This window comes from Dryobates pubescens, chromosome 13 (assembly GCF_014839835.1).
Source record: "Dryobates pubescens isolate bDryPub1 chromosome 13, bDryPub1.pri, whole genome shotgun sequence".
In the NCBI taxonomy this organism is placed as follows: Eukaryota; Metazoa; Chordata; class Aves; order Piciformes; family Picidae; genus Dryobates; species Dryobates pubescens.
The window spans coordinates 15,738,565-15,763,651 of NC_071624.1; the positions used below are offsets into that span (position 1 = coordinate 15,738,565).

At 38.5% G+C, this 25,087-nt stretch overlaps 1 protein-coding gene across 8 annotated transcripts in view; it reads right to left on the minus strand.

The window, feature by feature from the left end:
- The window catches only part of NLGN1 (neuroligin 1), a 479,009-nt gene that overhangs the window by 224,616 nt on the left and 229,306 nt on the right, over positions 1–25,087 (minus strand). For 6 of the 8 annotated variants that reach the window (XM_054166806.1, XM_054166804.1, XM_054166809.1 and 3 more), the window contains one exon: positions 3,310–3,369. The exons of the other annotated variants lie outside the window; for them this stretch is intronic. In XM_054166806.1, the coding sequence (XP_054022781.1) occupies positions 3,310–3,369 (60 nt within the window). The remainder of the gene's footprint in view (positions 1–3,309; positions 3,370–25,087) is intronic. 8 annotated transcript variants of the gene reach the window in all.

Below are 25,087 nucleotides of genomic sequence, written 5' to 3' on the forward strand. Positions count from 1 at the left end.
ACTGAGATAAGATATCAAGACTAAAATAGTTTACTTTAAATTTTAGACTAAGCCTTGTATCTAGACTGGGGAAGGTACAGTTAATTCAACTGCTGAGGAACTTCAAGTTAAAATTTTGCATCTCAACTAGATATTGCTTGCCTGCACATAGCACATCGGCAAACCCACCCCCACAACCAAAAAGGGAAAGCCTCAGTGCTCACTGACTGCAGGTGCTTTTGCCACTCTTGTTTTCAGTGCTTGCTCAAGTAGTTCCATACTTAACTGAAAAGAGGTAATCCATTTCAAGTGTAGATGTGAAAGGGTTAAGCAGAAACAAGAGTGCATTCAAGACTGGGGGGAAATAAACGTGTATATAATTTCTGACTTTTTGCACATTTTGCACTCATGGAATTTGAAAATACCTTCGTTTTTTACACAGCAAATTTGCAGATCATTAGCTGGTAATGTGCACTACTGCCTTTGGGTCTTTTGAAAACAAAAATGAAAAATGATCTAATTAAGCCTGGTCTACTGGTTGCAGAACATACCAGAGATCCAGGTTTGATAACTGCTTCTAATGCTCGTGCTGGCAAGGTTTGGACCACAATACTGTGGTAGTGGCGCATAGCAGCAGATGGGAGTAGGATTAATGAACGCTGTTTTTAAAACGACATTTTCTAATCAAACCTTGATGTTTGAGTGACATAATGCAAAAGACTTCCCAGGCATCTCATCAAAGAAGCAGATCTTTCTTCAGGAAAGTTGTAACAGAAGAAATGGAGCTCCGAATTTTTTAATACAGAGACCATCCTGGGCATTTTAGGAGTCACTGGACATGGTTTACATGGAGTGCTTACATGACACAACTGCTTTTCACCATGTATTAGCCCAATCTCCCTAATATTCCAATTTTGTTATTCTTTCAGTTTAATACTTGTTTTATTTTGTTCTGTTATTCTTTTGCAGATTTTTATCTTGAGTAAAAACTACCACAGGTGAAGGGTTTGGTGGACAGGCTAGCAGAAATCCAGACAGCTAGGGTGACTTTTTGGTTTGCCCTTCTTTTTCCTGCTATTCGTACCCAAATACCTATGACTTGAAGTTTGTGAACTCTTTGGCTCTGCATGTGCAACAAGTGCTGGGCAGAAGATCAGATTCACAAAATGCAGGTCATCTGCCACTGTTCCTTCACTGAAGAAATACAGAGCTTCAGCAGACAGGGTTTCTACCAACCCAGCAGACATCCCAGCAGCCTTCAGTCTCTACTGATCATAAAAATTTAAATTTGCCCTGTCTCTCTGTGAGTCTCAGAAGCAGTAAAAGTCTAATTACTGCCTGTATTCTTCTGTTGGCACATAAAGGAGAACAAAATTGTCACTTGTATGCCAGAGAAAATTAATCCCAGTCCTATGAATTAAAGAGATTTATTAGTGTTGTAAATGTATTTCTTCCCCTCTAGTTGGACTGCTGGGTTCTTACAGTCCTTTCTCCTTCTCCTATAATTGTCAGTGTGGGAGATGGGCTTTCTCTGACATGGCCACTTGTTCTCCAAAGATTGAGATCCTGGCTCTCATCTGAGTCTAAGCATTAAACTGCTTTCTGTTAGCAACCACTCTCTGCTGAATTTCAGCAAACTGAGTAGTCTCTTTTAAGTGTGTCTAAGCAGAGAAGGACTCAACAAATGTTAAGCCATTAGCATCTGTCTTGGCAATTATACAGCAATTTAGGAGAGCCATTAAGGTCCACTGGATGAATAACCCAGGTTTCAAATGGTTTCTTAAAACATATTGTTAAACCGAGACAGAGTAACTTTTACGATGGCTAATTCAATATCACAGGTCTTGGAGAATACACAGGAATGTCCCTTGCAATATTCTGTAATGAACTAATGTAAAACTGGCTTGGCCTCTTAGACCTAAATGGATCAGAATTACCATAATTAGTTCTGAATAACATGAAAGCTTTCAAAGGAGATTTACAGTTAGGTTCTTCTTTCAAATCTTGGGCCAGCTGGTGGGCTTTCATTCATGTGCTTAACATACACATTCAGCAGAGGATCATAAATCAGGTATGTACAAGTTTGTGTGTTTGCTTATAACTCTGTTCAGTTATTGGGTAAGAAGTTAAATGTCTGTATTTGCCTGCCTTCATCTTTTGTGCTAAGATGTGTGTTTATGTTTGAGTAAAACACTTAATATTCTGTGTGATGAAAAATGTCTTAATTATGAGCCTTGCAGTTTACAAGTGAACCTTCATCTTGGTATCTGGCAAAAAAAGGCCAGATATTAACAGAGAAGCAAGTGGCAACTCTACTGGTCTTATATGGTAATTTGTTTTACTCATTGACCATAAAATATACAAAGTATGTGTTTAAGATTCCGAATTTTGAAGCACATCTACTTGAAGGGGTGAGACAGCTCAGGAGAAAGAGCCCCTTGTTACCATTTTCATAGCCCTGAAAAAATATCAAATCTGCATAGCTTATATGATTAACAGACACAATTCATAAACAGAATAATATGCTTGACATTTAAAAACTTTTCCATTTTAGTTGGTAATAGAGTTTTCTAAGGGTCAGCACAAGCAGACAGGCATCTTTATAAGCCTGTAGAAAACAGAAGGGATCAGATTCCTTTAGAAGACATCATTTAGCTCCATTGAAGTCACTGGTGCTGCACAGAGCCTCACCAATTGCGAAGAGCCCTTGCCATTTTAAGGGTACTTCTGCAGGGAGGTGGAGTAGTCTTCTGTTTGTTTCTATTTGTTCATGGCAATGTAAATGCAGAGGGATTTATATTTGGGGAAATTCAGTTGCTTAAGAGACACTTTCTAAGAATTTTTTGGTATTTTTTCCTTTTATAAAACACAGTTGTTTTATGTTTCTCAAACTGAGATCAGTCAGTGAAAAAAGAAACATCTTTGTACTCGGTGAAATACATAGGGTTAGAAAACATGCAAAAAGGTGTACAGAGAAACTTTAAAAGAGTGTTAGTTTAAATAGTATGGACAAAATTCGGTCAAAAGGTGGGATGCAACATATCAAAAGTCCATTTCAAGAAAACAAAAAAAACCCTCCTCTTTAAATATTGTTACTGGTTTGTATCAAAACGTAGAACTTAACAACATTCTTTCTTTAAAAAAAAAAAAATTCAAAATATATATATATAACAACAAGCAAGAAGACAAAACACATCAAAAATGGGAATTCAAAACAAAAAAAGAAAAAAAAGAACTCTTCAAAAGAAGACAAGAAGTCAAAAAAAGAGGGGAGAAAAAAGATTTTCAGGGGTCCTTGTCATGCAAATCAGTTTGGCGGCAAAAAAATACCTTCATCTTCAGCACCGTCATTATCACCTAAATCATCTGTCTGTTTCTTTGTAAGGGGACCTAGGATTGAGAACGGAGAAAATGGAGGAAAAAAGACAATTCAAGAATATACAAGACTGAGGAAAAAAAACAGTGAATATTAAATTCCCACGGATGTTTCAAGAAAAACATTTGCAGGGAGGAAAATCTTAGTTTATAACAACCAATTCTTCATTACTTTTTATCAAACATTACAGCAAAGCTTCCCTAGGGGGTATGGCTATTAGAAACATCTAGCACAAGAATCAAAGAGTGCCCAGTGCTTTATTGTTTTTAAATGAAGAATCAAAGCTTGTTTACTAAAAGCATACCCACCACAAACTTAGTTTAATTGGTTTTGTTATTAGGAATAGCAGAGACAAGAACTGCCAATTTACCTCTTGCATTTGATGCAATAAGGTTGTTAATAAACGGATTGACAGTTGGTTTAAATAATATTTTCTCTGAAATGTTAATTGACATTTCTATGTTCAATCATCTAAGCTCATGCTTTGTGAAGATAAGCATGGGTTTGGCTTTTTTTCCTTTTCTTTTTCTTTTTAAATTTGACACACTCATTACATTCTCTTTTCAACAGGATTGTAGATTCCCTTGAAACCTTTGACTACCTGCTGAGATATTTGTAAAGAAACATGAAAATCCACATGTGAACTAGAAACATGAGTGAAATCCCAGACCAACTGAAGACAGTGGGGTTTGCCATTGATTTCAGTGGGGCCAGGGTTTCACACACAGTGTACCAAAGGGGCATTGAATATGGAGTTGAAGTCACAGTTTGGGCAAGACACGCAATGCCGTAAATACCTTATTGCCGTGAATGGATTGTCAAGATAAAATTCTTTCATGCCCAGCACCTGTATCATTAATAAGTATTAATAGAGTCATGATATTCTCCAATGGGAACAATGCCCACTCCTTTACTGAGTAATAAAAATATACACCAGAAGGAAAGTCAAAGGCCATTCTGAAAATATTTCCACGTCATATATTTTACACACTTACGCACAAACAAAAGACAGTTGGAACTCAGCATTATCTTTCCTTTTTTTTCAGAGTTCTCTCATTTCCATGACATTCTGTAATTTGCATGCAAAAAAGCAATCAGTACGAACACAGGACTAAGTAACAAACAAAAAGAAAAAAAAAAGAAAAAAGAAAAAGCCAGCCAAGCACAGAGTAGAAAACAAGAACTTTCTCATGCATAAAACAGCAATAGACAAAAAAACAACAACAAAAAAGAGATGAACAGTATGTGTTGATATTTGCAGTAAATGCAGGCAAGAGACATGCATCAACTGTAAGCGCTATGGAGCATTAAAACATTTGTATTTAAAAAGCTCTCCATCTCTGTTATTTTACAGGATATTAGTCATTCAGCATCAAACCTGTCATTTGTAGGCAAAATACCATGTATTTCAGTGATGCATTTAAACTCATAAAATGTTTGCACCAGGTGCATGGTTTGGAAAAGCAGAAACGACCCATGAAGTACCATGAAATTTTAACTGTGGATGTAGGACCTGGACCATATTATCAAAACCCATAACTGAATACCTTCATTACTGTGTCAGTCAGGAGTACAGTTTCAAACTCATTCCAAATACAGAACACTGGAATTATAAATCAGAAATTAAAACCATGCATTTTTATAGTCATACCTGCAACAGTCACTCTGTTTAGTGCAGAGCCTTGGTGATTAAGCGATAGCTTAATACAAGCCCTGAATATAACCTTTACAATATGTGGTCTCCAGATAATGTGACCCTATCCAAATGCACACATACGAATGTCTTGCTGCCCATCATTCTCCTACCATGGCACTTACTTTCCAAAAGGATAAAGCCAGAAAAGTAAAAGATGTATGCAAAGAATAACAATTTCACAGTGGGTTTTCAGCATTGTGAGCAGGAAGAATGGACTTAAGAATTTTAAGAGCTATGCACTTACTAGAAAGCCAGACAGAGCCAAAGGAATAGGATAGGATAGGATAGGATAGGATAGGCTAGGATAGGCTAGGATAGGATAGGATAGGATAGGATAGGATAGGATAGGATAGGATAGGATAGGATAGGATAGGATAGACCAACAGGTTGGAAGAGACCTTTGAGATCAATTCCAACCTATCATCCAACACTATCTAATCAACTAAACCATGGCACCAAGCACCCCATCCAGTCTCCTCCTAAACACCTCCAATGATGGTGACTCCACCACCTCCCTGGGCAGCCCATTCCAAATGGCCAATCACTCTTTCTATGAAGAACTTCTTCCTAACATCCAGCCTAAACCTCCCCTGGTGCAGCTTGAGACTGTGTCCTCTTGTTCTGGTGCTGGTTGCCTGGGAAAAGAGACCAGCTCCCTGGTCTGTACATGTACACATTTTAAAGGCATCTTGTTATCTTGGAATATTTTTATGTCACCAGAAACTAGCATCTGGAAGGACAAACAGCATTTCTCTAAATAACTTGCACAGGGAGAGGCGAGACCTTTTCTGGATAAAACCAAGCCAATGAGTGTTGTATTTTTGTAATTGCTGGCCTTTGGGAGGTACTTTTTGTAGATCATAGTTCCAGGTCTTACCAGCAGTCACACTGTGCATGAAACATCTCAAAGCGAATGATAATCTCATACCATCTCCAGTTTTACAATATGGTAAAGCATAACTGAGGCTAGCTATTACAAATAACCTGAGTAGTTTTGGTATTTATACAGTTAGGAGTTTCTCTGAAAATCATTAAAAATTTAAACCATCTTCCTTATAATCAGACAATTATTTAGGTTGGAAAAGACCTTTAGGAACATTGAGTCCAACTGCTAACCCAGCACTGCCAAGTTCACCACTAAATCATGTCACTAAGTGCACATCCGTGAGTCTTAAATACCTTCAGAGATGGTGACTCAATCCCTTCCCTGGGCAGCCTGTTCCAGGGCTCAACAATTCCTTTTTCAAAGGGGATGACCTATTTTTACATTGTCATAGATGAAACATGCTTTCTAATACAGCTAGATATCTATCCCAGAACACTCTTGTACTGTGGCTCTGCTTGACGCATCCCCTAAGTAGGACATTGCATTCCTGATGGAGACATGGAGACATGGGGTGCCACCAAGGCACCACTAAAGGTGTTCTGTTAAGAAAGAGATGGGACAAGATTACTGCCACAAGGTTGCTCCAGTCTGTAAATATAATGGACCATCTCTCAGCAACAGCTAGCTTAGAGAAACACAGACCAGAATGTTTGACAGGTTTTCTGCTTCCTGGAGTTACAGTGTGACCTGAGGTCTAGAAACTACAGCAGAGTTTAGTCCTCATGCATGGGGAGTGAAACTATGTACCTATTATCTGTTCTTTCCCTATACATACAGGGATGTTGTGAAACTATTTGCAAATTGCTCTGAAATCCCCTAGAGAAATGTCAGCTCAAGCCCCATGGTGCATGTGGCTGTCCAAAATGGCATGGAGCAAAACCAAGTGGTTCAATCTTGAGTCCTCTGGGCCCTGAGCTTGACTGTTTATGTTCTGTGTTGCCCATTTCATGTATGTCTGCTGAAGAAACTTTCTGAACTCATGAAAGTAGTATTAAGAGATGAGCTGGATTCAACTTTTACCCATTTCAGTAGTAATTCTTATTCTGTTCTCCACGTAACAGACTGCATTGACTAGCAGCATCACTGTGCCTGTATGATTATAAAGGCTGACATCCCAAGTCCTTACCCTGGAAACCATGCTGACGTCACCATCAGATACACAAAATAAAATCATATGGAAAGATCCTACAAAATGTAACAGCAGTAGCCATTTTAAATAAAAATATATCAGGACTGCAATTGCTTAGGAAATGCATAACTTCCAGTTATTTTCTGCAAGTTTGAATTAACAGTCTATAGAAAGTTTATGATTTTGTAAATTAAATGTATGCCTCAGCTAGTTTCATTTCTTTAGCTTTGGCTGTTTGCTCCATATATGATTCCTCACAGTTCTTTCACCCTTTCATTATTCTTTTCAGGTAACAGTAACTAACTATTTTCTAAATACAGATACTAAGACATGATGGAGTAGGAGGCAATAAAACAAAAGAGTACAGATTTCACAGAGTTATGATTGCCAGAAGTCTTGCCCACAATTACTTTCCCCTGTTGTTCCATGGCAGCTTCTCTTCCTCTTTCATAAAGGCTCACTTATTCTTCCTCTCTGAGTATCCCACTTAACAAAAACAGGCATCCACTACAAAATAGACTGTTTTACTGTGTTTAAGACAAAAGCCTTCAAATAAATATGCTGCTTTGTTGTACTGGCCTAAATGTCAGCTAAAGTTTATGTAATAAATATCAATAAATTCATCAAGTACCATAAATAAGGGGGGTGGGGGGTATGAGGGGTGTGGAAGAATACTAAAGCCTCTAAAATGCTGATGTGAAGATGATTTACTTATCAAGAGACTCTCAAAGGTTTAGTCTCCTGTTGCTGCATACCCATAACTCTCAATAATGCTAATGGGAAAGTAGACCCCTAAGTCAGTTTAAAAAGGGGAAGAAGCGATTACTGCATTTTATGTCTCCTTAAGGCAATGAACAGTCTTGCTACCAAAGCTAAAAGAATGCTGCGTGCAGGTCAAACTCCTAGCAGATTCTCTGCTCATTTCATTCAAAAACAGTTCTTACATTATTTAAGGGAGTATTCAAATATTTACTCTATTTGTATTGCAATCAATGCTGAGGAAGTAACACGATTCGTTTGAAAATCTTGACAGTCGACTACTGCGTTTTTGCAGATGGCTTTCCTGTGCTCAGAACAGGAGAAACAGCAAACCTCCTGTCCACTTAGCTAAAGAATAATTATGTGCTCAGAAATAATTAAAGTCCAGACATATTAATTCTTGGGTTTATCATTCCCTTTGATGGACTAAGGTACTTTCGTTCCCAAATACATTAAAGCTGATTATAAATTCTCTCTTTATGGTCTTGATTCGGCAGAAATTATCTGTGGCCTTTTGGACTGCATGTGTGTGGGAGGCATGGAAGCTGTGGATGTCATTAGCTTTTTGGCCTGGGAAAGCTATTCATCATCAAAAAAAAGTCATGCTGCGAGTTGACAGCATTTTGTGAAACAACAGTGCAAATCCTCTAACCTTAATAAAGCTGTGCTTATGTATACAGCCATTGTTTGGGTCAAAATGTTCTCCTTCGGTAATGAGAAGTGGGAATGAAATAAAGGACCTTTTGCATTAGGTTAAATAGACTCCATGGATCTAGCAATTTAGAAATCTCTATAGTAATAATTGTTCTTTGAGTTAAGGTGTCTGTTCAATAAAAAGGGAAAGAGACGAGATTAAGGCTGACTGCAAAAATAACACAGGTATTAGAAAAATTCACTAAGTGGGTTACAACATCATGGAATCTGGTAGTGCACGTTAAATACAACTATATTCTTCAAATTTACTTAAGTGCTTCCATCCACCCATTGTTATTTCTTGATTACCTCATTTTTTCCAATTGAGCACTGAAGATCTATGAAGTGAAACTGCCTCACCTTTTCAGCCCTACTCTCAGATCCAAATATAAAATAACCAATCCTTTGTTATTTCAACTATCCTTCTTATGCAACAGACCCTCCAGCTTAAAAAAAACAAATGGAGGGGGGGAAAGGCACAAACATAAAACTAAAACTGTGCAGCAGACATTTGCTGGGGCACAGTAACATGTTGTACCTATCTTCTTTTTAATTTAGAAGAAATCAGTGATGAGTTATAATTAACAATCTTCAGACCCCAACATTGTCAGTGAAGTGAATTCAAAAATCAAATTCTTCTATGCTGAAATTAATACATAGCTATATATTTTCTATAAATGTAATGACAAATTGGAATGATACAGCATAATAGCTATCTGATGAATAATTGTATACAATCATCTTCCTTCATTTGAAAAGTAGAAAACTGCCACCAAAAGCAGAAAACTAGAACTCTTCACAGAAAAGAGGTTTGGAAGGTACAAGTGGCAGCTGGATCTTAAGAAACAGCTGAAAAAAAAAAAAATCTCTATTATTGTACTCTGTTGCAAAAGATAAAACAATCTCGTTTATATTTTCCCTTATTACTGTCTCGCTCTCACCACATGCTCACTCCTCTCCTTGTTATTTTTCCTCTCTAAATTCCTTTTATTTCCATATTGTACTTTGTAATATTTGTACTTACCAGCAGGGCAAAGCCCTGGTCGACTTTGCTTTTTGATGATAACATTTGCACTCATGTTTTAACAACAAACGATGGCACAAACCTCAGCGCTTCCCATCCTACTACCTGATTTGTGATGACAATCAAGCACTGTAATTAGAGCTGCAAGTAACTCAAATTTGCATCTGCAAGTGAATGACAGGTGCAAATTGAACCCACAAAAGGGCTGCCAACTTTCTTTGAAAATTTACATGTATAAATGCTTTGTCACTAAAGAAGCTATTCTGACACTTCAAGACTAACTCCTGCTGTGTCTTTTATAACAGCATATTGCTAAAGTGTCACACAGAAAGAATGTCTAATCCCAAACCTTTTTATTCACAAGATTAATCACACTGGCTGAATCTTGATTTCCCTTAAATCTGAAGGGGTTTCATTACTGAACACTAGATCTGTGTGAATTTAAATGAGATTAGAATCTGGGAATGTAGATAGAATTTCACCCCTCTGCTTCCCATTTTAGGTGGAGACTGAAAGTCTGTGTTTTCAGAGGTGAAGGCACTTTATGTTCACTTGTCCTGTGGAGAGCAGCCCAAATGAAGCTTCATTTCAGGCTCTCTTTAAATCTCATTCCCTTTGCCAGTCTATAAATCCAATTTCCTTTCTAGAAGCTTAGGTTACATGATATGCCTTTCATGGACTCCTTGTACTTATCCTTAGGTGGATAAGTACAGCTCACTGGGTGAGCCATGGTCTCCTGGGGCCCATCCTCACAGCAGCCAAGTTCAACCCTGACAATGCACACAGCACACACACCTCACCCTTCTGGATGTCTGCCAGCATTGGGCACCCTGACAGCATCCTGCCAGACAGCATTGAGGGTGGATAAAGCTCTGCTCCACACTGCTCAGTACAGCAGTGAACAGACACAGTGGTAGCACTCAGGTGGATGAGATTTGCCAAGTTCAAAGATAGCAAAGATACTTTCTTCCAGATTTTCCATAAATACAAAGCTTATATCCATAGGGAGCTGCCTGCTAATCCTTCTAGGGTTGCAATGAAAACTTAGCTTGAACATGGAGTATACTTAGTACATGGAGGAGGCAATTCAGGGGATGACTATTCTACACATCATAGCTTCTGAACCACTCTGACTTCTGTTTTAGTTAATGGGGGTGGGGGAGTGGGGTGGGGAATTACAGCACAGGGGAGAGAGAGTGAAAGTCAGTCATTCATTCATCTTCTTTCCAGTGAAAGTAAGGAAATGAATAGACACTCAGGGTGAAGTAGTAGCTGTCACAGAATCATTCAGGTTGGAAAAGAAGTCTATGATGATCAAATCCAGCCACCAACTCAACACCCCCATACTCACTGAACCATGTCCTGAAGCACTCATGCCTACAAATGTTTTAATGTTCCCCAGTGATGGCAACTCCACCACTTCCCTGTGCAACCTGTTTCAATGCTTGACCAAATGCTTTTCCCACCCATTGGAATTAAGCATGAGGAAAAGGATGTTTTGAAGAGATCAAGATTGGTGCAAAGAGGCCAAGGTTGACCCAGAAAAACAGAGCCCAAGCTGTTAACCAGGAACACTGCTGCTGGAGTAAAAAGCTCCAGAGGTGAGGGATAGGTAGGTAACAGACCTGAAAAATGAAATTTGTAAGCTGTTACATGGCCGTTATCATCAGAATTTACCACCCCAGTGCCACCTCACTTGCTTGTGGCACAAGTTCATATAGCTTTTAACATTTTACTTGCATTAATAATTCATGTTGTTTTACAGATACTCATATTCCAGGGTGACACACTGTTGTAATGAATTGAATGCAACGTTACACAGCTGTGCCACCACCTGAGCTTTTCAATCCTGAATCAATTCTCTCTCTCTACAGGTAATGACTGCAATACAGATCCTAATGAAGACTTATGCTCATGCTTAAGTTTAAGCCTCTGAGTAAGTTCTCTGAAGTCAACAGGCTAAATCTCCTAATAATATAAAGATAGATCCACTACCATTAACAGAACTGCTCCTCTTTGCAACTGGGCCAGGAGGTCAACTCAGAAGTAAAAGCTAAGCAGGAACAAGCATCCCAGATTTCTAACTTCCCTCAGTTATTCTGTGGATAAATCTAATCAACAAATAGAATTTCAATCTCTTCAAAATACTGCCATAGCTCTGTGATGAAATTAAATTTTCTTCTTTATAAATGCATTGCTTTTCATCTGTGTACATACAAATAAAACCCTACATTCATTTTCTACAGTTCTCATAATTAAATTCCTTCCTAAATTTAAGAAAGGGATGAACTTGGTTTAGACAAGAAGCTTGGGGGAAAAACAAAAGATCATATTTCTCTCATGCAATAGAACTGAAGGTTTGTAATGTTAAGACCAAATATTTTGTTTCAAAAGGAAGATTTGCAATTGCCATCAATATATCAATGTTATCTTCACTTTCAAAGATCTCTGGAGTGAAAGTCAGGATGCAATAAGTGCATCCTTCATATAAGGAGACACAGAGACACAGCTGAGAAAACCCTCATCAATTCAGGTAGAAGTGGTAAGGTTTGCTCTCTTTTTGCTGCTTTTGTGGGTTTGGTTTTGTTTCTTTGTTTGGGTTTTGTGTTATTTTGTTTCAGAAAGGTAGAGTGGGCCATGCACAACAACAAGGTTATCATAAAGCATTCTCTTCTACCTCTTACATTTAAGACCAAACTATGATTAAAATTATACTTTAAATAAAATAATCAAAAATCCATCTTCTGTTTTTGTTGTTTCATTGTCTGCTTCTATTCTCAGCCCTAAAACAAATGAACAACTTTTGTAATCTTGACCCCAAATATCTCTCTCTGGAAAGAAAGCAGCCCAGAACAGCAGTCTCGGCAGGTGAAAGAGCTTTGGGATTCTTGCACACGTAATTTCCTCTGCCAGGGCCAAACTTTGTCAGTTTGCCTTCAGCTGGAAAAGCCTTCTCCCCAACCAACCCTAGTAACTGCAGGGGCTGGTGTTACAGCAGCTATATAGCTTTGTTTATGGCACAGCTGAGCATACAGTCCAGCTCTCTCGAGACCCAGTTTCATAGCCCAAATAGCAGAGCAAAATGGTCTTCATGTAACCATGTAATTGAACATTGCAGAGAAAATCAAGTTAATTGTGCATAATATTTTCATATAGAGTTTGGAATTAAATAAGTTCTCCCACCCCTCTCCTCAATGTACTTCATGTCCTCTGGTTTAAAGCCACATGCTTTGAGCTCTACATAATCCACTGTACCACTGCAACCTGTGCAGTATCTTGCCATCTAGAAATCCATATGGTATGCTCTTGCATACCATAGAGATCATAAATAATGCACAAGTGGCATTTTCTCAATTTTCTAAATGAGCTCCTATCAGTAAAACTTAATTCTCCAGCTGCCTCACAGAGCTGAATTTCTTCATTTCATTCAGCTTTGCGTTGAATAGCGGATTGCAATCCAACCCCCTCCTTGCTCTCAGCAGGCAGAGAGGGGCAGTTAGTTATAGACAAAGCACCTTGTTGATCAACTTTTTAATTCCCTCATATTAAGTCCAAATCACTGCATTTTTTTTTTGCTGTGTTCTGTGCAGTGCAAAGAAAATCTGATTCTAGAGCGATCAACTTAGACATCATGCATGTCAAGTCACCCACAGCGGGCTAAATTAGACAGAACTGCATCCTCCATAACTGTGAAGGCTTGTCTTCAGCTTTGGCCAGAACATCCCACTCATCTAATGCCGATGCTCATACCTGAGTCAGAGAGTTTTCTTGTCCTTCTTATCATATCCAGGTTTGTCTCTTGTAATGTCAAGGGCAGAGATAGTATTTCTGACTCTTTACATCTATCTGTATGTATGGTCATATTTAGATATTTTAAAATATTCATATGACAAAGTTTCTACCCAGAAGGTAAATATAGATTGTTCTCTTTTAGTTAAATATGGCTACATACATGTTGACAGGCAGGTTCACCTACATGCCTTTTTAGCACAGAGAGTTTCCTCCTACAGATTTGAAGCCCTAGGCATTACTGACATATAAATACAAATAAATTAAATATAATTAATACTGATACTAACAACCTGATATTCAGAACTACAGTCTGTCCATTAACTTGGATCTTAAACATGACAAAGATACTTCAAGTCAAATGTTTCTCCACTATTCAGAGCTTCCAAAGCATCCTTCAAAGACCATTTAATAGCATCTGTAGCCACCAGCTTTTAGAAACATAATTATATCTGCTCTCATTACCACACCTTTTGACAGAATCAAAGTGCACAGCTCTGCAAAACAGCGATGGGAGTACTGAGAGGGCATCATTTATGTAAAAGGCTGTCAGAAGGAAAGTGCCTGGCTTCACTTATTTTCTTCTATCTGCATACTGTATTTTCAGAAGAGCATAATTTTAGGCAGGAAAACGCAAAACATCTCAGCAATGGAGCAGTCACACAACAAGAACAGCACAGCCAGCAGCTGAAGATTAGTGGGATCAAATACTTGTCATAGGAAAATATAATTTTCCTTTTGACATGTTTTCAGTATTAGCATGGTTCTTGTTTTGAAACTACAGTTGACTTGCTCTGCATGTTATATTAAGTATTCCCAAATGGATAGATAAAATCCTTATCTTGAACGGAGCATGAAAGGAAACCAGCACATCACTTCTGATCTAGCAGAGGTTACAGACAGGCAGTGATACCTGGGACCACATATTTACACAGCGACTGTTGACTCCTGGATGGACTGAAGCTTCCAAACCCTAGTAGAAACTCTGCCTTCATGCTTACTATTTAATAATTAAAAACCTGAACACAGAAGCTGGTGAACAGAAAATGATCATCAAAATAAAACAGATTTACAAAATGTCAAGTCTGGGACTACAATATATTATTTACCAAAAGTACATGAAATTCAAGAGCAAAATGTCAGAGTAGCCCTTGCTTCCATTTTCACAACAACCATTTAGGTGAGAGTTGATGGGTTTGGGAAAATATGACATTTTTGATTCTTTATCTGCTGACAATAAGCATGCTCTCTGGAAGACAGCAAAAAAAAAAAAAATGCACAGCAGATAAAAAGCATAACATTTCTCAGCACTGGACAAAAGGTACTATCACTTCTGGGTATATTTGTTTTCCTTCTCAGAAATCTACTTGCTTAGGATGACAGTTACCAGGGATTTTATACTGAGCTATGTTTCTTTTTTTTTCCTTAAAGCTGACCCTAGTGGACTAAAAGGTACTTTATTTTCCCAAACAAATCTAGAGAATTTATGCAAACAGTATGAACTACTAAATTATAAGGATGGTTTCTTGCATGAGTCCTTTTGATAACAAAACCAGAGACAAATTAAATACGGCATTTTCTAACAGCTAGATACAGGATATTTAGTTACTTTATACTCACTCTAACTCAGTGACAATTATCAAGGTTTAAGAGTAGTTCCTGTCATGACCAGAATACCTTTTGTTTAGAAAGTAAATAAATGTGTAAGGAATATTTCTGAGAATATTTAAGCAGTCCTTAGGAGCCTTTCCCTGCAGACTGAAGTCAGCAAGAAGATATCACAGCAATCCAAGCCCCTTCCCTACTGAGCAGAATGAATGCCTACAGCAAGTATAGCATACTACTGGCACCAGAACAATATTTTAGACTAAGAAACCACCAAACAGACTGGGGAAAGTGAAGGTTATTTCTGTATTGGAGCGCTAATAGCCTGCTCCTGTGGAGCAGCAAAGACTGGTTTTGCTTATGAACCTGACAGTACAGGTAATCTTTGTTCTTGTTTTCACTTCAGCATCAGTAATGAGTAGCTTCCATTTAAAATTTATCATTTTCCTTTAAGATTATAGTTTGTTAGCACTGTGGTTTCAATACAGTTTTGGCAATGTTAGATTCATTCCAGATCTTCAGCTAGGAAATTATTAACTAAACTAGATGCAGGGTATTTAATGTAGACAAATGGGAACAATCCAATTAACTTCAATAGATTCTGAGAGCTTTTAACTCATGCCTTCAGACATATAGATGTGCTAACTGTATATTAACTTTGTGATTTAGATGTAGCAGAAAGTTTTGGAGATGTATGTGCGTACCAATGACTTCCATAGTCTTTGCTAATGTGAGAGTTACAAATAATTCTCCTTCTCCTGGGATGTAATGTGTACAATTTCAGTGTATCTGATGGAGAAAGAACAGATTCAGACAAAACAGATTCAAGTACAAGAAAAGGAACTTTTTTGAAGTAACAATTATAGACATAATCAGGTTTCTATACAGACAAAACATGAATGAACTGAAGTTTGTTAAATTAATTTCCTCATTTAACAGAAAAGAATTTGATCATTTTGTATTGTCAGAAAGTATGAAAAAGCAGTGAATTGATGCTTCAATGTAAAGCAGGAGGACCACCTTTCCTGTTAGTATTCCTTGCAAATTAAAACTATAATTAAAGCTAAAATAAACTAAAATAACTAAATAAAAGATAGATAGATATATGTAAAGTTATGAGTCAGTCTGGTTTTGGTCAAGGTTCTAGATGTTTGCATGCTGACCTAGGCTGTGTCCTCAGTTTGGAACTGTGCTCCTAGAAGTTACAGGACTCTTCCTTGGCCATTCTCTTCCCTACAAGCCTTTCGGCTGAAGCTCTGATTTTTGTCTCAACCTATCACATATCATTAGCATAACTTCTGAGCATTGCAGATTTTCATCATGCTATGAATCCTAGCAGACTGTAGCCACTCATCGCAGTAGGCTGCTTCCCAACAACAGCTGTATCGCGGACAGCAGTTGGCTTTTCCTATAGCCTGAATAACACAGAGAGAACTTAAGTCTCAGTAAGGGTTGTTGAAGAGCTGGGACTAACATCACAATAACTAGCTTCCAACTACTCAAAGAGCCTGTCCTATGTTACAAACAAAACCTTTGCAGTGTCAGTATAGCCTTTGCTTTTTAAGGTGCCATTCTCTGGGCCTGTGTCTTTCACTGGTACCACTGATGAATGATGTAATTTATGCCATAATGAGAGCAAGTCGGAATGCCCTGGCATTTCATTAGTGATTTAAATCACTACGGTGGGTTTTCCAAATTCAAGGGTAAGAGTTAAATTAGAAGTTATACACTTTAAAGACTAAATGTAGTCCCTCATCGATAATGGACTTTTTAATAAACAACCATGTATATAACACAACCAGTGTCAACAGAATGACATCATCATACCCTAACGTAGACACCTATATTAGGGTATGATATCATTCTGCAGGTCCATGAATATTGGTGCACTCCTACACTACCTCTCCTCAATACATAATGGGCTCAGATAATCGGCTCAGCTACAAGGTGACTCCTATGCATGAATCTGGAGTGTAATGCCACACCCAGCTTCCAGAAATTAGAATTAGAGAGAGAGAGGTGGTGAGAAGTACACACAGGAAACAGTAAAATGTTTGCATTACATTTTTTGACACAATCAATTTTGTACTTTTATAAAGCTCCTCAGTTAATTGTTATTATTTTTTGTGTGGAGTTCATTCCATGCAGAACGGAAGAACTGAATCTACATGCTCTCATTATTAAAGTTAACATACTGTGTAGCATTACACCTATGTAGTAGTCTGATACTCTATTGTCTTGAACAATTAGTGCACATCATTGGAAGCACAGATGGGTGATGCAAGTAAGTATGTGTCATATGCAAAATGCACTGAACCTTTAGAGTCTTCCAACTAGTTGCATCTGTCATATCTATTATGTCAGATAACAAAACTGCAGAGCCTATTTTGGTTTTCAAGCTTGAGTTAAAGGTCCCTACTATTCTCCTCTCCCATCATTCTTCAGAGCAAAAATTACATTACTGGGACCTATGAAAGGAGAATATTAAGGGGTTGCATTTGCACCTGTCTTGCACCAAACACTTTCTCAGGCCAAAACAACCTACCATTTTGACATTTCTCTCTTGGAAAAAAAAGTTCAAACCTCCTTTTGCTAAAAATTTGTGCCAAAGTTTCATTTTAACTTTGAATTTTAATTTCCTTAAAAAGAAAATGATATATTTAATGGACCACAGCTGTCTGGAAAGTACATATTTGATAGACATACAGTGCTAATTTGGAAAATGAGTATGATTTACTTGATGAGTCACAATGAATGTCTGTAAATATATATCCCAAGTTCTTGACTAGAGAATACTAGTCTTGCAAGCTGCAGTACACAGAAATCATACTTAAACAGATTAATACCTCCCCTGAAGAAGAGTGGAGGCCAAAGCTAACAGCTCCCATCTTACCTCTTTTATGCTTTAGGTTGATGAAACTCAAAAATAAGACGCTGTCCAAGAGTGTAAATATGGAATGAAAAATCTTTTCCCAGTTTAATCTGTTTTGTAGGATAGAAATCCCATGGCATGGCAATGGACAGCCCCTGCTGTAGATGACATAGCAGCTTCATTAAAGCCAGGCACCTCAGGCACTGGCCTGGCTATGAAGGATGCGAATGGTTCTGGCATCCTGCAGCACATTCCCAGCTGCTCGATTTCTCCTTCAGGCCCCATAAAATGCACGTTTGCCTGGTTATGCGTCAGGAGAGTCTTAGGGTGGAGGCAGGGTGGGCAGAACAAGCAGGAAGAAAGTGCATGGACATGACTGAGTCTGCACCTTAAATGGTGAACACCAGAGATTACTTAACAAATCAGTACTTGGTAGGCCAATTCTGGTTATGAGGCTTCTCTCAAATCTATTTTGAGTAAAACTGCACACAACAATTCTGGCAGTATCAAGAACCTTTGGAATTCCTAGATTTCACTGTGAGTAAGGAAAAGGAGGGCATTTTGCATCAAGTCATCCTCCACCTAACAGAGATGTTTGAATAACTAGCACAGAGCATTGCCAGAAGCATGACATTTCAAACTCAGATCTACAAACATATCCATTGATAGCATTAATTTAAGATAATCAGGTGACTAATTGGGTGACTAATAGTATTAATGGGTAAAAAAAAAAGAAGTTGAGATTGTAATCAGAGGCAAATACAAGCTTCTACAAATGCACTAGGCAGAACACAGAACACTAAACCATAGCGATCACATACTTCTGATGTGCTAATATAAAATGCTGAAGTGTTGAAAATTAAGAGAAAAATATGTTTGCTGCCATCATAAGCCATCAAGATGTTTTACATCTTTATAAAGAAAACACACTTTGCAAAATAGTACAACTCAGGCTCAGGGCAGCTGCTTTCTAAGAGCAGTTTCTCACAGACAGTACAATAATTAAATGAAAATCACCTTGTGGACCTAAAGATGGTGCAGGTGGTATGGATGGGAAATCAAGGCTATGGTAATAACGTGGCAAAACATATAAGACTTAAGCATTTGAGCAACTTTAAATCCATGACTCCTGTGAGTGCCATTGGATTCACAATGCTTACATGAATGGAATGGAATGGAATGGAATAGAATGGAATAGAATGGAATGGAATAGAATAGACCAGACCAGGTTGGAAGAGACCTTTGAGATCATCCAGTTCAACCTATCATCCAACACCATCTAATCAACTAAACCATGCAACCAAGCACCCCATCAAGTCTCCTCCTAACAGGATCTTTGGAAGACATCTCAGAAAAGATAATTCAGAGAAGTCTGAATTAAGGAAGAAGATAGAAGGGAAATGAGATTTTTCTGCAGACAGTTACCAGCTGATTGGTTTTAATTATTTTAACAGTACTGGTGCTTTGCAATTAGGTTAATTATGATACATTTAGGCTCTGTGTAGAACTGAAAATAAATAAATGCAAAGTTGTACAATTTTACTTTAGTCATGCCCTTTATTGGTTGAGCATTTTGCAGAAACAGGGATTAAGGAACTGGATAGCACCAGCACACCAGGCAACCAGGAAAAAACTTCCAAACCAGCTAATTTAACTTCAGGGCATACTAACAAATGTAAATTCATGTTTAAAATTTAATAAAATAATTTCTCCTTCCTTCAGTGGTATGATAGTATAGCAAGATCTTCCAGTATGCAAACTCATGAGGATAAAATCAGCATCACATTAAACACATTAGAAATTCCTCAATCTAATAGTTAAGTTAGTCAAAGGTTAATTAGCATTTGTGAAAGGGAAACTGAAGTTGCTCCAGCAACATTTGACATCTGTTCTCTTTGGGTTTGTTTTGTTTGTTTTTAATAAAAGCATTAGGAGTGGAATCAAGGTGACTATTAGAAATGTTCTACAGATCAATCCCTAACATTCAAGAACTGCAAATTATTTTCTTTGTCTGGTGTTCAGTCTGCAAATGAGTGAGGCAGCTTGCTCTTGTATTAAGCCCCTACATTATAACATTGTATGTAGATTATAAGGAGGAGGGGAATATTTACAAGTCTTGATCCATTCTGGTCAACCGTGACCCTCTGATTATGTGAAATGCCTCCAGATGAATATACACACAGTGCTTTCTAAAAATGAAAAAGCCAGAAAGCCAGGACAAGGCCCACATTACAAAAGCAAGTTGCAGTGATGCCCTACTTTATAAGCCTAAGAGGAATTCATGTGGTTCATAAGCCTCTGGTAGCCTTTTGTAAAAGGATGAATTTCTGTTGCGCTGTGTTTCCTGAAAAACTCACCAAGCCTAGGTCAACAGTTTGTTATTAAAAATAAGTAGTGCACACAGCACTTAAATGTCTGAGATCTTGTTAGAAATATTGGAGGCACTTGCACATATATAAAAAGCATTTTTCAGAAGCAGCTGCAGGATTTTATTTTTGGAAGAGTTAAAGGATAGCAGCAACTTTAGATGTAGGTTTCCTTGGGCTTTGGAGGATGAAAGGGATTAATAGAGGGTCACAAGAGGAGGATGGAAAAAGAAATGGAAATAAGAGGAGACTGCTGCTGGATGTAGCTTATCCTTTCCCTAGGCAATGGATAGAGGTGTCTACAAGAAGAAAAAGGATTGAGTACTTCTTGCTGCATGTTTCCAACAGTTATCCCAACAGAAGGATAAGTATGGTCAAAATGGGATTTTCCTATTCTCTTTGTTAAGAGTAAGACTAAGGCTGTAATGTCCTTTATACAGAATTTGATTTAGTATAAGACTCTAAGCTCCTTCAGGCTAACAGTTACTGGAGTGGCAGGGTAGGACTCTACATGCTTCTTGTTTTATTAGAGGATTTGGAATACAGCAGAGAAATGTACACCATGCAGTTATGTGCTGCTTTTTCAGAAAGAATATATATTAAAAAGAAGATTGCCAATACTCCTTGAGATTTGTAGCAATTCACATTATAATATCTAAAGCTATGGGAGCTGCATCTCAGGTACTTAGCACTGCAAACTGATTCTTCATCAAGCACTTCTTGCTGTATTATCATTTTTTAAAATGTCATTAGGATGAACAACACAGCCATAAATTGTAGGATCAAGTTTGGAATCCTTTCTATTATTTCAAAATAAGAAAGGATTATTTTTCTAGGGACATTACCTGGAAAAGCTCCCACTCTTAATATAAATTTTGTACAAACACGGCCAGTTACAGATGCAAACTACACTGCTCCTCTGCTGCACAGGCAAAAATGAAAAAATACCACATTTCACAGAATCTCAGAAACATTCAGGTTGGAAAAGATCCTCAGGATCACCAAGTCAAACCAACCCTACTCTACAAGGTTCACCCCTAAACCACATCCCCAAGCACCAAATGAACCTTAAACATATCCAGGGCTGGCTTTCTTGGCCAGCTGGGCACACTGCTTGGTTATATTCAGTTGCTTGTTGATTAGAACCCACAGGTCACTTTCTGCCAGACAGCTTTCCAGCCACACTTCCCCAAGCCTGTAGCGTTGCTTGGGGGGTGTGGTGACCCAAGTGTAGGATCTGGCATTTGGCTTTGTTGAAGCTCATCCCATTAATGTTGGCCCGTCAATCCTATCTATCCAAGTCCCTGTAGAGAACCTCCCTACCCTTGTGCAGATCAACACTCCCGCCTAACTTGGTGCCATCTGCAAACTTACTGATGACACACTCCACGTCTTCATCTAGGTCATCAATAGAGATGTGAAACAGAAGTGGTCCCAACACTGAGCCCTGAGGACCACCAATTGTAACTGGCTGCCAGCTGTATTTAACACTTGACTGTTGGCCCAGCCAGTGCTTTATCCAGCAAAGCCATTTGCCAGAGTATCACCCATTACTCCATGAACATTTGATGGACTTTGTCAATGCAGCACACACAGTAGTGCACAAAACAAGGTTTTCTGAAAGCCTTCATTAAATTTCATTTACAATAGAAAGCTTTCCCTTGAAAATATTAAGCGATGTTCTTTGAGTCATCAGTTCTAAATGTTGAAATATAGATCAATTCTAAACAATGCCATGAGTAATGCCTTGTCATCTAGGCCAGGCAGAAAGCTACCTGGGGGTACTGGTTGATAGTAGGCTGAACATGAGCCAGCAGTGTGCCCAGGCGGCCAAGAAGGCCAATGGCATCCTGGGCTGTATCAGGAACAGCGTGGTCAGCAGAAGCAGGAAGGTCATTCGGCCCCTGTACACAGCACTGGTTAGCCTACACCTTGACTACTGTGTCCAGTTCTGGGCTTCTCGGTTTAGGAAAGATGTTGACTTGCTGGAATGTGTCCAGAGAAGGGCAACAAAGCTGGGGAGGGGTTTGGAGCACAGCCCTATGAGGAGAGGCTGAGGGAGCTGGGGTTGCTTAGCCTGGAGAAGAGAAGGCTCAGGAGAGACCTTATTGCTCTCTACAACTACCTGAAAGGAGGTTGTAGACAGGTGGGGGTTGGTCTCTTCTCCCAGGCAGCCAGCACCAGGACAAGAGGACAGAGTCTCAAGTTGTGCCAGGGGAGGTTTAGACTGGATGTTAGGAAGAAATTCTTCATAGAGAGAGTCATTGGCCATTGGAATGGGCTGCCCAAGGAGGTGTTGGAGTCACCATCACTAGAGGTGTTCAGGAAGAGACTGGATGGGGCTCTTGGTGCTATGGATTTAGTTGATTAGATGGTGTTGGATGATAGGTTGGACTTGATGATCTCAAAGGTCTTTCCCAACCTGGTTAATTCTATTCTATTCTATACATAATGTAAAAGAATAAAGAAAAAAAAATTTAGATTTCAGAAAGCAGAGTATTAAGAATATATTTTCTGAGAGTAGGAAATGTAACATTAGCTGGCAGGCTTCTGGGCCTGCTAAGCATAGAATGATATAGTACTGGGAGTAATGTGTACATTTCTGACTATCAGATTATAGGAAGCACAGTGCAAAGATTCAAAATATACAACAGATGGCAACCAAAATGAGTCAGGTTCTGTGAATGTAAGACATGGTACAACTATGCTAAAATTAATTTCTAGACTTAGGAAACAGGAAACTGAACGAATATGTAACAGACAAGAAAATAAACAGATATGCCAGTGAACTCTCTGAGATTAAACTTGACATACAGGCATCATACATTACTGTAAAACCAGGAGGACCCATTACAGGAACATTACCGCTAAAAACTGTGCCTAGGCTTAACATGGGGTGACTTAAGCATAATTCTCCCACAGCGTGGTCAAAAACAGAAGCTTTGTGCAGCTTTTGAAGGCTGAGCAGAGGGAAAAAAAAGTCAAAGGTTCAACTACTGTGCAAATCTAACATTAATTGCAATTTATAGGGTTATACACACTCATGGTCTTCTGAGATCTGAGCTAAAACCAATTGGAGACATTTTCAGAGGCATGGAAGGGAGTTAAGCCATATGTTTCCACTGCTTTTTGACCCTCACTTTTTTCTGCCTTCAACATTTCTTGTGTTTATTACTGTATACACTTGTGTGTATCTGAGTATTTCTTACAAATGAGGGAATTTACAATCACAGCTCACCTGTGAAGTACAAATGTTTGTATATTTCCATTTTGGAGAATGGAAAACAAGTGACTGATGAAATGGTTTGTTTGAGGTCGCATACAAAGTGTGGTAGAAGTGGTTTATAAATTTCACATCTCATTGTGCATTCCTCTTCACCAAGCCTGTACACGTGTCAAGCACTTAAAAGAGAGATGATTTTACCTACCATGCCTGTGATTTACCAAGACACCCCCCCCCCCCCCAACTTTATGAAGGTTAATAGTATGCTGTTTATTTCTACATAATCTTGGAAAAAAAGTGGGGATATTCTAGTCATTAGAGATCAGTTTTTAACAGTTTTGTCTCTGGGAAAAGTGTCCAACATCCGTTTCTTTACCTTGCTGTATTAGTACCTTAGGGTAAATGCTATTAGGGAGTACATTTCTTTTTCTTATTCCTGTTTCTACTATGCCCTTTCTTCTAGGAAACACTGAGGAAAAGAATTATTCTCCTCTCCAGTCATTTACACTGAACTTTGACATTTTCTGTATTTTTTGGTGACCTTAGGAAAAGTAACTTCGTGACTAAGACAGAAATACAAGACAAACCTCAGTAAGAAACGACAGTCTAAATGGTTTCTTACAAAGGCTCATAATTTAACTTTCCTGTTATAAAAATTCACAAAGCAAAATTAGGTTTTTACATCCACTGGAGGTGGGTGCCCTGTATCTTTTTTTTCTGCTGTTAATTGCTTTCTCCATCTGTGGCTTCAATATGCTGATTCTTTCTACAAGAATGGAAATATTGAAAAGACTTTGTTGCTTTTTCGACTCCCTAAATGGGAAATTGTTAAAACACTGACAAGGTAAACACCTAAATGTTACTTATACTGCTTCATCTCCCTTTAGAGTTCACAATGATGCTTTCCTAGTTGGGTTTAGTCACAGAGTAATCTCACTCTGTATGGATAAAACCAGTTATTGCACAATACACCACAGATAACATCTGCTGCTGTGCACTGGGCAAGCATGAAAGAGTTGTACCATAATATCCCCAGCAAGCCCCGTTCTGTGGGCTTAAGGCAGGTGTACAACCAGTGCTGACTAACTTACAAGGATAAATCAAATGTAATTGTTGTGCTTTTTCACTGTTGTCCCTTCTAAGATACATTTAACCATGACATAGTACAGCAATAGCCTGCTTGGAACTGCAAACTATTTTGCTAAGACAAAGCACAGAATGTCTCTGTCTTCCACTGGGGACAATATCAAGCACATGTGTTGGTCTTTTACCCATAGTCTCACAGGTCATTTGTATCTTCCATTTGACACTCTGCAGAGGATCTGTTCTGCTAAAAAATCATAACTTAAGCTTAATATATCAGCTATACCAACAAAAAAATGTCTCTCTGTAGAAAGCACAACCAGCTGAGCAAAGCTAGGCATGCACCTGTATCAAAATGTGTATGTGGTACAAATCACACTGCACAGAGGACACTTCCCTGTCATTCAGACTTGCCCTCAGACTCCCACATTCTGGTCCCGGCAGGCTCCTGGAGACAGCACTCACATTCTTTTGGTAAGGCCTGAAATAAGAGAGCTTTTATTTTCCTCCCACTAGCTGGCTGAAGAGTATTTTACAAGGCTTGCTGAGAAAAAGCTATTGTAATGTTTTTGTGTGGCTGTGTGCCACCACAGTGTAAAAAATAAGG